Genomic DNA, 15,988 nt, shown 5'->3' with positions numbered 1-15,988 from the left:
AGCAATAAAAACATATACACACAAAGATGTGAGCACAAATATTCAACATTATTCATAATAGCCCAAAGTGGAAACAACCCAAATGTCTATCAACTGATAAATGGATAAATAAAATGTAGTATATTCATAGCATGGGATATTATTCAACAAGAAAAGAAATGCAGTACATGCTACAAAGTACATTAACCTGAAAAGCATTTTGCTAATTGAAAAGATCCAATCACAAAAGACCACATATTGTATAATTCCATTTATATATACTGTCCAGAATAGGCAAATGTATAGAGACAGATAGCATATTAATGGTTGCCTAGGGTTGTGAAAGGTTGGAGGGTTGATGGTGAGTGACTATTAATGGGTATGAGGTTTCTTTTGGCGGTAATAAAATGTTCTGTAATTTGTTTGTGGTGATATTTGCACAATATGTAAATATATTAAGAGACAATGAAATGTGCACTTTAAAGTGGTAAACTTTATGGTATGCAAAGCAGTAGGTTATATAAGTCTGGAGCTCAGGAGAGTGGTTTCGAATAGAGATAATTATTTGGGTGTTGTCAGTGGATAGATAGAGGACATAAAAATGTATGAAAATAGATGCTGTCATCTATGGAGAAATTGTAGATAAAGAGATATAAGATACTAGAACTGAGCCCTGAGATACAACAACATTTAGAGATTAGAGGAATGAGAAGAAAACAGTAGAGGAGACAGAAGAAATGAGACAAGTTAGCAGAATTGTATATTTTTCTACAGTCACAATCAACTGCACTAATGATGTAGGAGACAAATCAGAAGAGAGTGGTATCCCAGAAGCCAAGAGAAGAAATTGTTTCAACGAGGAGAGAGTGATCAACTTTGCAGAACATTACTGATATGTTAAATGAAAGGGGATTGGGAAGAATTAGCATTGTATTTAACATTGTAGAGGTCATTGATGACCTTGAAAAGAGCTCTTTAGCTCTCTGCGTGGAGTAGTGGGGATGAAAATCTGATTGGAACTAATACAAAACCGATCTGAGTAAGAGGAACTGGATAAAATCAATTTGATATGTGGGTGGGTAAGAGGGTGGTTGGTTTTATTTTCTCAGTGAAGTGTGACTAGAGGTCATTAGGTGAGAATGAGGGAGGATATTTGGAGATTTTGGAGGATTAAGGAAAGAAAAAAACATGAATTTTTAATCTTCTTAGATGTGAGTGGACTAATCTGTAAGCCCACTACTCTGTTTGAGAATGATAAAGTTACTAATAGCAACTTCTACTAATTATCTACTGTGTCCCTATACTTTGGTAAAGTGTTCCTAGGATAATGTCCTCTTTCAACCTTGGGTCATCACCCTGCCCATTCTAACTGTGATGATATTTTTTATTCCTTGGCCCACTGCCCCTTAAAATAGTTGAAGTCTGTGGGTTCTATATATCAAGCTGAATGAATCAATTTGATCATAGAGGCACTTTGAATTTAGACTCTAAAAGCCTGGATGAGGTTGTCATGTCCAGGTAACCCAACTCGTGGATGCCTTGCCACACTTGACAAATTAGGACCACACTCATCTGGCCCTAATGGGAGAGCTTGGTAAACTTCTCTCCAGAATGTTCTGAGACAATAGAATACTCATGGGGCCATACCTCTAATGCTTCTGTGACCTGCTGAGAGAAGTGTCATTCCTCTTCTCTTCCCAAATGAAGGGCTCAGCTTCCTTGACAGCCTGCCGTAATTATTCTGCCTTCCATTTTCAACCATCAGCCTGCACTAAACCCTTTCTTGAATGCTAAGAAACTATAAATCTTTTACTCTACTCTTTGGATAAGGTTTCTCCTCCTACTTCTTCACTGGACTTCAGGACACGGGGGTGGGATGGGAAAGGAGTCAGATTAAAATTTCCTTGGGTTTTACCCATGCTATGTGATGCTGTGCGTCTCTGTAAAGTCTCACATTTTGAGGAAAATTAATGTTTCTAATTCCACCATTGTACCTAGAAAAATTTTAGTCATATCAATATAACCCTCCTTAGCCAAATTCTTAATGGAGCAATAAGCAAAACTCCTAACACCTTCCAATCAGTGCCTTATTACATACTTCAAAGGAATGAATATTCCCTGAATGAATCATAATTCTGAGGCATTAGACAAACATATTTCAAATAATGATATCATTCAATAATTTTTAAAATGTTTATTTTTAGAGGTTGAACAATGGTTCATTACAGATTTTTTGATGAAACAATTAACAGTCTCAAAGATTATTTCAATAATTTTTAAAGTTAAAGCACAGACTGAATACAAATTGATTTAAATAGGCACAGTTTTAAAAAGAATTAAAGAGTATTTAAAGGATCCCATTGAATGCATGTGGTATTATTCTTAGTTTTATGAATACTGTTTCAATTAAATGAGTTCTGGCAGAAAACACCTAGTAATTATTTTCTCTAGAAACTGGTAGCACTGAAAATATTAAAAATTATGCATTCTAATGGTTTGTGTATATGCATGTATATATGTGTACATGTGTGTATATGCACACGTGTGATTTCTGCTTTGCCTATTTTACTATCTAAATGATTATCCTTTCCTACTTTTTCCTCTGAGGCTCTTAGCTTATTTCAACAGACGTAATCGCTCAGAGCTTTTCTTGTCAATCCTTTTCATATGTCATTTTCTAGTTTTCAAATAGTTCCAACAGTGCCTTTTATTTTGGACAAGGGCTTTGGTGAAAACACTAAAGTACACTGAAATAAAACTGTATTCTGTCCCAATGTTACTCACAACCTGCTAGAACTTTCATGCTTTCAATCACAGGGCTAGGGGAATTGGCTGGTCAGGAGTCCCCCTTCACTGCTTCTGTAATGAGCTGGGGCTTCCAGGAGCTAATCTACGAAGTGAGGTATAGATATAATTTCTTCCATTATTGTGCACTGACTATGAAATTTAATTGTCCCTTCACTTTCTTGTTTCAGCTGGCAAAGGATATAAAAATTCCAGATGGAATAACATCAAAATTGGAAATATTCATTACCCATGAACCACTTTAAATATCTTCAATCCTTTCTATTGGGCTACCCAGCATTTCAATCTCCCTACATGATATGTACCCAGCTTTCTTTCTTCATTAACACCTCATCCTTTAAAGCTCAGTTACACATCTGCAATTTTTCTTGTTTGTGTACTTTGGGACATCTCTGTAGATTCAGTTCACTATGGTCTCTGTTTAGTAGAATAACAGCCACAAAGCACAATGGGAGTTGACTTCCTAAAATAGTTTACTGTCTTACTGCCTTAAAAATATGATTTTAAGATAAAACTTATTTTTGAATCTTAACTTTGAGTAAATATTATGAAGAAAAAATGAATTCTTAAAAGACTTGATTCTACACACTACTTAAATGAGAAAATTTTCTGAAATTCAAACATAGCAAGCTCCATTTGCTCAGCAATGAGGTACTTGCACAAAGTTCCCCATGGCTTTTTGGTGTACAAATTTATAATAATGAAGACTACTTCTAAGGAAATAATTTGACATAAATGTTTGTTTTCTCTTTAAACTACTGCATTTAAAAAGTCATTTGAGTTGTAAACACTCAAGGATAAGCCAGTTTTAGGATCACATTATTGTGTCACAGTAACAGAAATGTGAATCACATTTATTTCTTTAACTCATGGATTCAGGTTCTCCTAAATTCTCATTTTGAGCTACTACACTCTTGATATAAGTTGTTAGGAAAATCCAAATCATCATTCTTGGCACCAAGGTGTCAAGAAATAATGTGCTATCATGAAATCACACATAGTCAGCTGCTTTTGTATTTTGGTTAACCAGGTAGTTTGAAAATTACTATCCCGCTAGCACTGTCTTCATATTTATGAAGCAGACCTAGAGGAATTATACTGAGGTATACTTTGTGGTAGTTCTGTTGCTTCTCTATTGCCCCAGAACTAACCATGGTATTGAGGATGGATATGCAGAAATTATGCTTTTCACCAGGTAGCAGTTACCATAGGTGACCAACACCACCTATCTATGGCGTCTATAACATATTGGGTGATGGACTAGCATGATTTTCACCACTCTAAATTTGATGAAAGTCATACTTTTTTCAAATTCTTTCTTTCTTCCTTTCTTTCACCTAAACATTAAGTTCCAACATGTGGACTTATCACTTTTAGATTAATTTCTGATTTTACAGAAATAGAAATAGGAAAAACATAAATAGTAGCAGCCAAGGTTTTTGTTGTTACATTTTGTTCTTTTTGTTTATAACTGGGGAAAACTTTTATATAGTTTAATCTGGGATTGGGAAAATATTCAATGTTGTCTGATGGTCCCACTGTTGGCCAGATAAAAATTTTGATAAATCAGTCAATCTGTCTTTGGGGGTTAGAATTTGACGCCTACTTTAAAGTATTTTTAAAAAAACTCATTCTACAGTACATGTGTATAGGAGTTCAGTCCTGTATTCAGGCTTGCAAGTGTATTATTTGGTGGTTTTTTTTTTTTTAACAGCTATTGCACATCTTCAGGGCTTCTGAGGAAAATCAAGCATCTAAAACTTTCTTCCTCCTTATCAGGAGGAAACCAGCTTAACATGGTATGAAAAAAACACAACTGATCGTTGACTGGGGTCTTAACTGTCAAGGAGCAATAAGAACAGGTGGCCTTTTCCCCTTTATCATTGTAGTTTTCTCCAGGCATGCAGGTTGTTCAGCCTTAGTCTGGTTTATAGCATAGTCCTTATTATTTTTATTTAATAATCTAAACTTTGGTTCTTTATATGACTTTGCAAATGTGCATATAGTTTGTTGTTATTTTTATTTTTTCTGAAAAACCTCTCTCAGGGACAATTATTTTGAAAACTATTCGGAACCTAACTCATTACAGGTTTCTTTACTCCATGTAGTAAAATCTGAATATCGATACTGTCCAAACTGTCCAAAGAGTAATATTTGAATTCACAGTAACAACAGTTACAAAGTTTGTGCAAAAGACATTGTACACCATTGGAGTACATAGAGCTTGCTATAGTTAATTTTATATATAAAGCTGCATTTCTCATTAGAACTATTTTGTGCTACATTAAAAGTAAAGTATCTGATTTAATTTTTCCCTAACAATAAAACTGAATGCTCATTTAATCTCAGAAATTTTAAGATGCAAATTGCATATTTATGATGTTTGTAAATATTGTAATAAATCATTGAAACCTTTTAAACACCATAATTGCTTTGGAGCTCTTCAAGTTTTCCAAGGGTCATGAAGTAAACCCGGCTATGGCGGTTACGCAGTGTAGAGGTAAAGAATAGCTGTAAAAAGAGAGAAAGAGACACCATCAGTAAATATTTAATATATTGTAACCTGATATTTCACAGATACATCTATAATTTCAATTATTCCACATCAACCAATTAAAATATTAAGCCATACTATATACTGGACAGGATTTACTGAAAGAACAAGACTTTAAATTGGTATGGAGTCTAAATTATATATTAAAAAACAATATTTTACCATATTCTATGTAATTGTACTTCATATGGTTTAAATAAAATTAGGTTTCTGTTGTGGCACTCATCTGCTGACATTCTTGATTGGTTTTGTTTAAGTATTCTCTTTGCTTTAAAAGAAATCTACTTTTACTCGAGTTGGCTTTACTTTTTCTTTTCATATATGGAAATGATTAAATTATTCAATGTTGTTCACCATTGTTGCTGGTGTTTAAATGGCCATTGAAATTTTCCACTTGGTGGGATTTTCTATTTCAGTGGAATGGACTAACATAAATAGATTGATATTATGAGTTAAACTAACCAGTTTAGAGAGGAGCATGTCTTATGAATATGGTCTGTGCCTCAAAGAAAATTAAAACAGAACATGAACATAAATAGCAAACAGAGGCCTCCTTGTTAGGACTAAGGCTTTCCACATCCACAATGAATATACTTAGAAGGGTTTTGACATTGATGATGATGATGATGATAACACTAGCGACCCTTGACTTAATACATTTTATGTGCCAGGCAATCTGTGAAATGCTTACTATATACACATTATCATTAATTTTCAAAATTGTTACCAGAGGAGTTATTACTATTTTCATTTTGGAGATGAAGGAACTAAGACTCAGGAAGATTAATCAACTTCCAAGTTCTTACACCTCATTAGGTGGCAGAGCTGGGACTGCATGCTAAGTCTATCTGACCTTGAACACTGGTTCTTCCCATTATGTCCCTTCATATTGCAAACCAGTACTTCTCATTCATGTACAATGCTTTACCCTGGTTGTTCTGATATTAATTTGAATCCTCTGCAATGTCTTCAAAATGTGGGTGTTTCCTAGTTTTATTAGGATTATTTTTTCATGCTATTATTTCTCATAGTATGTAGAGACTGTAATAATTTTATATGATGCATATTTTCCATTTAAACTATCTGAATTGGTTGTTAAAATTGATCACATTACACAAATAATTGACAAAGCTCAATTCTATTTTTCTTCCCTGTAAAATGGGATATTACTACTGCAAAATAAAAAATTGTTTTTATCAATGGTTTGCCAATTTGGGAATTATATCATTAATATATTTATGGCCAGAAGGAAAAGGATTTTCTTACTTAATTTTCATTGCCTGCTTTATTTTTGTTACAACTGGGAGATATAAACAATACCTTGTCACCTCGGGTACACAGAAATCTCAGCTTCTTAATTGACCTGCGCTTCAGTTCACTTTCCAGAACCCTTGATTGAAAAGAGCGGACTTCGATGGCCTTTTGGCCCCATCCTGTGGTTCGCTGTGTACATTCAAAAGCTATAATAAAAATGTAAAAATCAGAAAAATACAATTTCTTTTCTATTAATGATAGTAAATTACTATTTTTAAAATTTTTTTATTATGTTATGTTAGTATAACCACAGTCAACATTTGATTATTAAGAGGCTCATTATTACAGTTCAGGTAAACACATTCTGTTTTTCCTCCTTCTATAGTCACTTGACAATTATGCTGCTCAGTAGTGGTATTCAAGCATGCTGTCTACTGTTACAGTTGTGATCAAAGTTGAATAACTAGATCTTAATTAGTTTTTGTATTCCTGTTCTCTAATGCCACAGAAAAAGCTAAGCATTAATTCTACCTGGTTTGTAGAAAGTAAAATCTACTGACAGCCATTTTTTAATTTCCAATTTAGTTGAGGTACAGCATTCCATAAGGGTTTGTATTTGTGCTCGAGTGACATACATAAAAACTTGATTAACTTCAAAATTAAAACTGTTAAAAATGACTTGCTCAGATAATGACTTTAGCAACTCTAATGAAAGTCAATGAATGATCACATTATAAACAGAACTAAACCTAATTTGATACTGTTTAGGCTGAGTCTGACTCAGGAAATTTCATTAAGATTTTAACTTTTGGACCCTGTGTCACCTACATGGTGACAATAAAGATTATGACAATTGGATGTTGACAGATAGTGACTATACTTATAGTGGTGAGCATTGAGTAATGTACGGAATTTTAAAATCATCATGTTGTATACCTGAAACTAATATAACACCATATGTCAACAATAATTCAATTCAAAAAAATATGACAGTTGCCTTAAAGCAGAAAACCTAATTATGTAAAGAGCCATATACTCAGGGGCACCTGGGTGGCTCAGACAGTTAAGCGTCTGCCTTCGGCTCAGGTCATGATCCCGGGGTCCTGGGATTGAGCCCCGCATCGGGCTCCCTGCTCGGTGGGAGGCCTGCTTCTCCCTCTCCCACTCCCCTTTGCTTGTGATCCCTCTCTCGCTGTCTCTCTCTGTCAAATAAATAAATAAAATATTTTTTTAAAAAAAGAGCCATATACTCAGCTGGTGCTGTAAGGTATTTTCTGACACAGAGAGCAGTATTATTGTTAAATGTTCAACTTATAAGTTGATTTTATGTACTTCATAAGACGTAAATTTCTATAAATAAATTCAGTCATGTACTTAAAATAATATCAAGATTTTGAGTCAAGCTGAAATAGTCTAGAAAACACCAAAACAAAGCACCTTCATTCCTGTTATAAACTTGACTAAAATCAGAATTCAGTTCACTAGACTTTCTATTTTCTTCTATTGTAAACACAATAAACTGAGTTGTTAAAATCATAATATAGTTTTAAAATTTTTATCATTCTCAAAAGTTCTATAATGCCTTTGTTTAAACCAAAATTTACCTGGCCTATATATGTATACACTAAATATGCATAAAAGGACTCATGAAACAATTATTAAAACTTTTATAAAAGTGACTTTTCATAGGCATAGTATAAGGCATTTTGAATTCCTCAATTAAAACTTAGCTAAGCATTTATAATCTCCTGTTTCCTTTTCATTACAATTCATAATATTTATGTGTATGAAATTGATCACAAAATTGTAATTAAATTGCAACTGCATTTTTATAGTTATATTCCCAATTGTATATTTATTCAGACAAATGGCTTTTCTGGAAGAAGACTTTATAAATCCAGTTTCAAACTGGAATTAAAATCACTCCATATACAGTTTCAAACTGGAATTAAAATCACTCCATATACAAAGAAAGTGAGGGAAATCTATGATCTGAGTGATGGAAATAAATAATAGATTTAGTCTATCCGGATTTGAATTTTTGTCACTTATGTGAATACTTCATTAAAATTGGTATACTGTCAACAATCACACAGAGCAAAAAATTCTACATTTAATACTTGCTGAGTCCAAGCACACTGTTCATATGGCATTACATAATTTCCACCTTAATTCTGAAAAACATTAATTTGCCATTTAACCTAGCAACTGAGTTAGCTTGCTTATGAAATGGGATCCACTGATTTGGAGTGGGAATGCTTAGTGATACCTGCTGTGATTGCTAAGCTTCTATATATTTGTTTGAAAATACAAAGCAATGATCTTATTATTATTGAAAACATCTATTATATCTCAAGAAATGTAAATTTTAGATTGGGGAAATCTGGATCTAGGTTAGTTTTAAATAGCAAAGCAGTTGTTTTTAGACAGAAAGGGAAATTAATTTCCTTAATATAAATTTTATACTGTAGTCTTTAGTATATTCTCAAAATATCCTTAATACACAAATCAAAATATCACATTCTTATAGTGCTATAGTTAATTTTACATTAGAGAGAGATGTTTTTTCAAATTCTTGCAACTTAAAATAGCTTTTCGTTTTAGGTCAGAAATTGTCCTGCCTAAGGACGAGTTACCAGATGACATTTTAAGACCCCTTTGATTCCTATGATTATCTAGTGGCACATATATAGGGGTTTGCTCAGTTTCCCATTTGAACTGCATTTTCTTATTTCAATTTCTGATTAACGTATTGATCACAAAATTACCACTGTAAAGGTTAGAACAAGATTCACTATTTTCAGTTTCTTTTGCCCCAGATCTGTCAATTATAAGCATTTACTTCTGTCACTTAAAATGTTTTTAAGCCCTTGAGAGTTCTTCCGTTTGAAGAAAATGGGAGAGGTTTTCAGGACAATTGTTAACACGGTGTGCAAAGAGAAAAGATTCTACAGATGCAGTGCAAAGTGCCATCATCCCATAATGAAAAAAATGTCCATTAAAAAGCAGTTCAAACTAGCCTTTAAAGCTACATAGGGATCACATTTAGCCATTTCATAAAGATTTCAGAAGCTTCTCGCTCCTTAATAGACTAACTTTCTCTATCTCTCCTTCCTTCCCTTTACTTCTCCTTCCCATTTCTCCTTTATTTGCTTCATTAATCCCCTCTTCTTTTCAGGAACTTTTATCCTCCATCAAATCATTCTACTCTCCTTAATATTTGTACTGTTCATATGTATTCTTTTTCCTGTCTAGAATCACCTTTGTAGTCACCAAGCCTCAGGGACATCCATAAGAGTCTCAAGTTATTCATATTTTCCAGATCAGCAGTCCTGCATTCGTCAAGAAGAAAAAAAATGTCCTGGCCTGATGAAGATGAAAGGCAGTTTTCTTTATGTTGCCATCTGGATAGTACCTAATAGGCATTCCAGACAGTCATATTTATCTCCTTTGTAAATGAAAGATGATGAAATCTTAGTGACAACCAATATGTCACATACTTAATTTGTATTTGATTCTTCACAGGATTACCACTCTCTAAATAGAACACCATTTACTATATGAAATAGAAATAGTCTGCTCTTCTTTTATGATTATTTGGCAGTCTCCTAAGATAAAGGTAAACCCCAAAGATCAATGTGAGGGAATGAAGCATTTCCAACATCTGCATAAAATCTGCAAGCAAAGTGAGTTAAAATAAAATTATAGATTATTGTGGAAAGGAATTCCTCCCCTATTTTAATTATATAATTATTGCACATGAACAACTAAGACAGTCAAAATTAGTCTCTTTGTGGTAGCCTTGTGAATTTATTAATCATATGGCAGACATACAGACCTTACTAAGGGAATAAGGATATAGTATCCTAAACTAACCTGATATGCCTTGAAAAAATGTGATATTTCAGAAAACAGAAGTTTCTCTGAGATCATATAAAAGAGAAAAATTTTTGTACACACCTACTGAAGATGGTATGTCTTTCCACACTTCAAGGATCTTCTTGAAGAGTTGTTCATTTGCTTCCATAGAAAGGGCTTCAGCATTGAAGGTGAGCATCATGCCAATTCCCAAGGAATCAGGTAAAATGATGATATTCTGTGGTATAATGATTTCCAGGGGCTGGAATTATGTTTCATAAAGATTTATATGTCCAACATTTTATCATTACTACTTTAATTGAAGCAGCTTGGCTGAGCAATAAAGACCAAAAAGGGGTTCGAAGTGCAGGGAGGAAGAGAAACTTCTATATTAATATTAAACAGCATGCTACCCAACACTTGAAAAGAGCCTTTCCTATGTCATAAAGGCATCAGTCTTTAATAGTGTCCTTTATATTTAGGAAAAAATTTTTGAAAAAGAAACATATATTTCCAAAAGAAAAAAATTTGTTGAAATTTAACAAAACATGTATAATGGTAGAAGAAACATTACTTGTTACAGATTGGGACTTCAGATTCATTTCAGCACATTAATGAATAATTTAGTGATGAATATGTGAACCAACTAATAAATACACAATCACTGGTTATCTAGCCAATTCATTTAAATCAGAAATAGAAAATTAAAATAGATTGAGCTTAAAATGTTTATAAGGGACAACTTTATAATATTCATCACTACTTGAAATATAACAATCATTCTCCCTTCACAAAAAATGTTGGATTTCTTGTCCAACTTATAAATCATAAAATGTCTTCAATATATAAATACTGAGATGTATTAGGTGACATAATATGAAATACTAAGAAATGTATAAGAATTTGTAAATTTTATGATGCATAAAACAATGTGACAAAATTAAAACTACAGAAATTGCCACATTAATAGTATTTTCCTGAGAAATGAACAATTACATTCCTTTATTTCTCTAAATTAGCAAGTTACAAGAAAAAAAAGGTCAGAAACTATACTTGCCAAACCCAGCGTACTCAGGCCAAGTGCTTGAGGCCATGTCTCAGCAACAACAATCCTTAAAACTAAAATGGGGATCCAGAGGCAAAAAGCAATTTTAATACGTTCCCTGGGCACTTGCATGAGCAATTGAATCAGGAAAGAGATGAAGGAGGAGAGAAAAAGAAATTGCAAAAAAGAAGGTTGTCTCAAAAATAAATTTGTTTAGAATAAAGCTGAACTGCTGTAAATCCAGAAAGCCCCAGAGGTAATTCCTTGCTTCTCAGATGATTCCTGCAGTAACCAGATATCTTTTAGCACACATGGCTCCCTTGTAGCATTACAGGCTTTGTAATCTGGCACTCTTGGAAAAATATCATTTTTAGTACATTCTGTTTCAGAAGACACTCCCCTCCCTTTTATTAGAGTCCTTTCTCCTTTAATGGGTTAGGACACTAGGGCATTTAGCTAAAAATGCTATTTTTGAATATACTTAAGGTAACCTAATTAGGTCAGAAAACAATTTTTTTAAAAAACCGATCTCTCATTCTTGCTTCTACGATAATGAACTGATTGCTTCAAAAGGAAATAATTCCCTTTGCTTGGTAATCAACTGGAACACAGACTGCAATCTTCTTGAACGACGTTTCAAATAAGTACAAACTTGGACCAATATTGCAATGTTTAATATGGCACTAGCTTCAAAATAAAGGCTATCTGCCATTACATTAAAAAAAAAAGGATGCAAGAAGCTATGGAACAGTCCAACTGAAAAGTACTATAATACTTACATTAATATTAATCTGAACTCATACCTAAGTGGCTTTGGCTGGGCTTGGTTCAATATTTTCTACATTATAAAAAGAATGATTTCTGTATACTCATAGGTGACAACTGAATGATGAACTAATTAGATTGTTAATATGACCAAAACTTTTTTAATGTTTCCACTAATAATTTCCACTAATAATTTGACTAATAATTTGACACAAATGTATGAGGCAATTCTGAAAGCTGTAATTTGCTATATATCACAGTTAAAGTAGTACAATTTGGATAAAGAAGAGGATAATAATGCTGCAATACTGGTGTATTTTTAAAGAATCTGTTTATGTATTATGGAGTGCAGAGGGACTAAAAGCAAAGATTGCAAACTCATTCATCTATTAAGACTGGTTATTATAAATATATAAAGGTAGATACATAGGCAATGTGTAGTATATATTTCATTTAAAGGGGGGCAGGCGTACAAAAATAAAAAAAATAAAAAAATAATAAAAAAAGAAAGGGGCAAGCATGAATCATTTCCAGTTGATAATGGCCAGATACTAATAAGGGCCAGATGTCTGGACTAAGAAACCATCAGTGATTTCTGTTTATCCCTGACTACTTTCTGGTACTCTATACTTACCTTTTAGGTTTCAGTTCCGGTACAGATATTGATAATCATATTTTTAAATCTTTAAGAGTTTTGACAGTTGGAAAAACTCAAATTGTGGTGTACAATAATTTCTAGGGATCTTACGTTATTTGGCAGAGTCACATCAGACATAACCTCAGATTCTGCATCGATGATGTGATATCCATCTGCTGAGCTGAAGAAAATCTTTAGTCTTTTTTCAGAACCAATAGCCAGGTCAACTGTCACTGGCTTATGACCAACTGTTGGAAACACCTGTAGATATAAAACCAAATATGGCCAAAAGGCCAAAAATGACACTCTGACTAAGGCAAAAACTCCCCCTGCCCTTTTGTTTAACAGGTTTATAAAACCTGTTTAAATTACATAATATATTTAGACTATGTATTATGACTTTTTCTTAGGTCTGTTACTACCACAAGAACATAATTATATTCAGTTTCTAAATTTTGAGTTTCCCTTCAGAGGCCAAATCTCCAATGATCATAAGAACCTTGTTTGGCCCTGCACTCTGTTTGTTGTCTTTAAATTCCTTGCCTTGAGCTTCAGCAAATGAAGGAGCTCATCTGGTCTCTTAAACCGGTTCGCTGGATCAGCTGCCTGTATTTTTGCCAGTATTCGTATATAAGCTTCATAGGACATGTAGTCTCCTTCGGAGTCTGCTGATTGATCAATGCATACTTGGTAGGGAATGAAAAAGGCCAGACATGTTAACCTACCATAGACTGGATGTACTCTAGGCTCCTATGGTTCCTAGTCCAAGGAAACAAAAAGCCAAACAGGATTCATTGCCAAGTTCAGGTCACAGTAGAGGACTGGGCATCACAGGATTCACCATACTGTAGTCATGAGGTGAGATTCAAGAACTGGAGGGAGGACTTAGACCAGGAACTGTATATCAGGCTAGACAGACTGTTGGTACTTATCTTCTTTGTTTTCCAGCTCCATATCAGGCAGCTCTGACCAATCAGCAGACAGCCAAGAACAAACCCATATCCAAATACGGACAGCTGACCCAAGGCCCAATTTAGGGAGATCAGATCAGAGATGTAATTTGTGTCAGGGCAGGCACAGACTGTCTATATAGTTGTCTGTGCTACTTACAAAAGAACATATTTATTGTGCAAATAGACATCGAGAGGCAGTCATAAAAATTAGTCCATCTTTATTGCATACATGCGATGTTTTGGCTGCAAAATATACCATGTAAGACCTTGACCTAAGATACAAAAATATGTCATAAATACCTTGCTGGAGTCTATCATGATGTGTCCTTAATCAGTGCTTTGTAAAAACTTGTCCATGGACCAACTAGTTCAAAGTCACCTGGAACATTTGCTAAAAATATAGATTTCCAGGCCCCACTCCAGACCTGCTAATTCAGCCTGAGGTTGGGTCTGAGATCTAAACTTTTAACAAATGCTCCAGATGATTCTGATGTATACTCCAGATTAGGAGTTACTGTACTCTATACAATGCTCCCAGTTCATTAATCAGTCCTCACTGTTATGGAATAAACACAAAATAATCCTATTTACATAGAATTCTGGAGTATCATTAAAAATAATAAAGATAGAAGGAGTCCCCAGTTTATGAGATGAGATTAAAAAATCATTAGCAACATAACTGTTTGGGACACCAACTGGTTACCTTAAGAGGGTGATCCATAGAAGTTCAGTTAAACCATAATAAAGGTGGAAATATTACTGGTAATCCAAATAAGCCTAACCACCATTCCTTGCAATAGTTCTGGAGAGAAATGTGTTTAGAGTTCCAGCTTGGAAGAAATATAGTCCCACCCTGCCCTTTCCTCCCCAAACCCATCTATTGTAGCCCTGGTAATTAGAGCAAAGGCTTTCTCTTCCCTCATTCCTTTTCCAGTGGGGCTCCCCCCTCTACCATTGCCACACCTTTCCTTACCTTCCCTCTGCTCTCCACCCCCCACTAAGAGAGAACAGGGACTTTCTTAGCTTCAAGTCATTGGGGTGGCACCCAAAGCCTGTGTTTGGGGCTCTAGAAGAGAAGGTCTTCATGTTGACTACAGGAATTGGGAGAGAGGAGCTGGTAGGGAGGTCCTCTAAGGGGAGGGGTCAGGGGTTTCCCTCACACTCTCCCTTGCTGTGGTGCCTGTGAATTATCTAAAAAAGGGTTAAATGATAATTATTGACATGGTATAGTCAAATTACATTAACTGTAGAAGAATGGTATATATTTTTGCTACTATATTTCAAAATATTTCTCTGTTTACAATTTCTCAAAAGAGAACCATATTAGCCAAAGAAGGAGACCACTTACTTTAATAGCAGTGCTTTCATCGAAGGACTTTGGTGCCCAAGCATAAAGGTGAATTGATGATTTCAAAGCAATTGCAATATATGTTGTTTCTTCATGTTGGACTACAATGATAAAATACAAAGAAGTAACAATGCCACAGAGTTAACAAGAACACTCAGGTATTTGTATTGGTCATTAAAAATATTATAACCACAATGTAAGAACACATATCATATATATTTAGAAAAGCTATTTAGTTACATTTTGGTGCCCCCCAAAAGGTGACAAAACTAACTATATAGTTTTATGAACTGTATGCATTAGCCTTCAAGAGCACTCTGTACACTGAAAACTACAGAACATTGCTGAGAGGAATTAAAGAAGACCTAAATAAATGGAAAGACTTCTTTTGTTAATGGATGGGTAGACTTAACATTGTTAAGAGGGCAATACATGGATGGACCTAGAGGATATTCTGCTACGTGAAATGAGTCACACTGAGAAAGACAAATTCTTATGACTTCACTCATGTGGAATCTAAAAAACAAAACAAATGAATAAACAAACAAAAAGCAGAATCAGACCTATAAATACAGAGATCAAACTGATAGTTGCCAGAGGGAAGGCATGTGGGGGATGGGCAAAATGGTGAAGGGGAGTGAGAGGTATAGGCCTCCAGTTAGGGAATGAATAAGTCATGGAAATAAAAGGTACAACATGGGGAATACAGTCAGTGATATTATAATAACATTGTGTGGTGACAGATGTTAACTACACTTGTGAACACAGCATAACATACAGAGAATTTGAA

At 34.3% G+C, this 15,988-nt stretch overlaps 1 protein-coding gene across 4 annotated transcripts in view; it reads right to left on the bottom strand.

The window, feature by feature from the left end:
- Positions 1–2,158: 2,158 nt before the first annotated feature.
- The window catches only part of NRK (Nik related kinase), a 128,163-nt gene continuing 114,333 nt past the window's right edge, over positions 2,159–15,988 (bottom strand). Inside the window, exons 24-29 of one of the 4 annotated variants that reach the window (XM_026488162.4) lie at positions 15,195–15,299; positions 13,441–13,583; positions 13,009–13,158; positions 10,553–10,712; positions 6,659–6,798; positions 2,159–5,295 (exon numbers count right to left, since the gene is read on the bottom strand). In XM_026488162.4, the coding sequence (XP_026343947.1) occupies positions 5,200–5,295; positions 6,659–6,798; positions 10,553–10,712; positions 13,009–13,158; positions 13,441–13,583; positions 15,195–15,299 (794 nt within the window). In that variant the 3' untranslated portion in view covers positions 2,159–5,199. Of the gene's footprint in view, positions 5,296–6,658; positions 6,799–10,552; positions 10,713–12,492; positions 13,159–13,440; positions 13,584–15,194; positions 15,300–15,988 lie in introns of those variants that run through there. The other 3 variants (XM_057313442.1, XM_026488160.4, XM_026488159.4) reach the window with 3 other exon arrangements.

Source organism: Ursus arctos, chromosome X, assembly GCF_023065955.2.
Source record: "Ursus arctos isolate Adak ecotype North America chromosome X, UrsArc2.0, whole genome shotgun sequence".
NCBI classification, from domain to species: domain Eukaryota; kingdom Metazoa; phylum Chordata; class Mammalia; order Carnivora; family Ursidae; genus Ursus; species Ursus arctos.
This window is presented reverse-complemented; position numbering and strand designations above follow the sequence as displayed.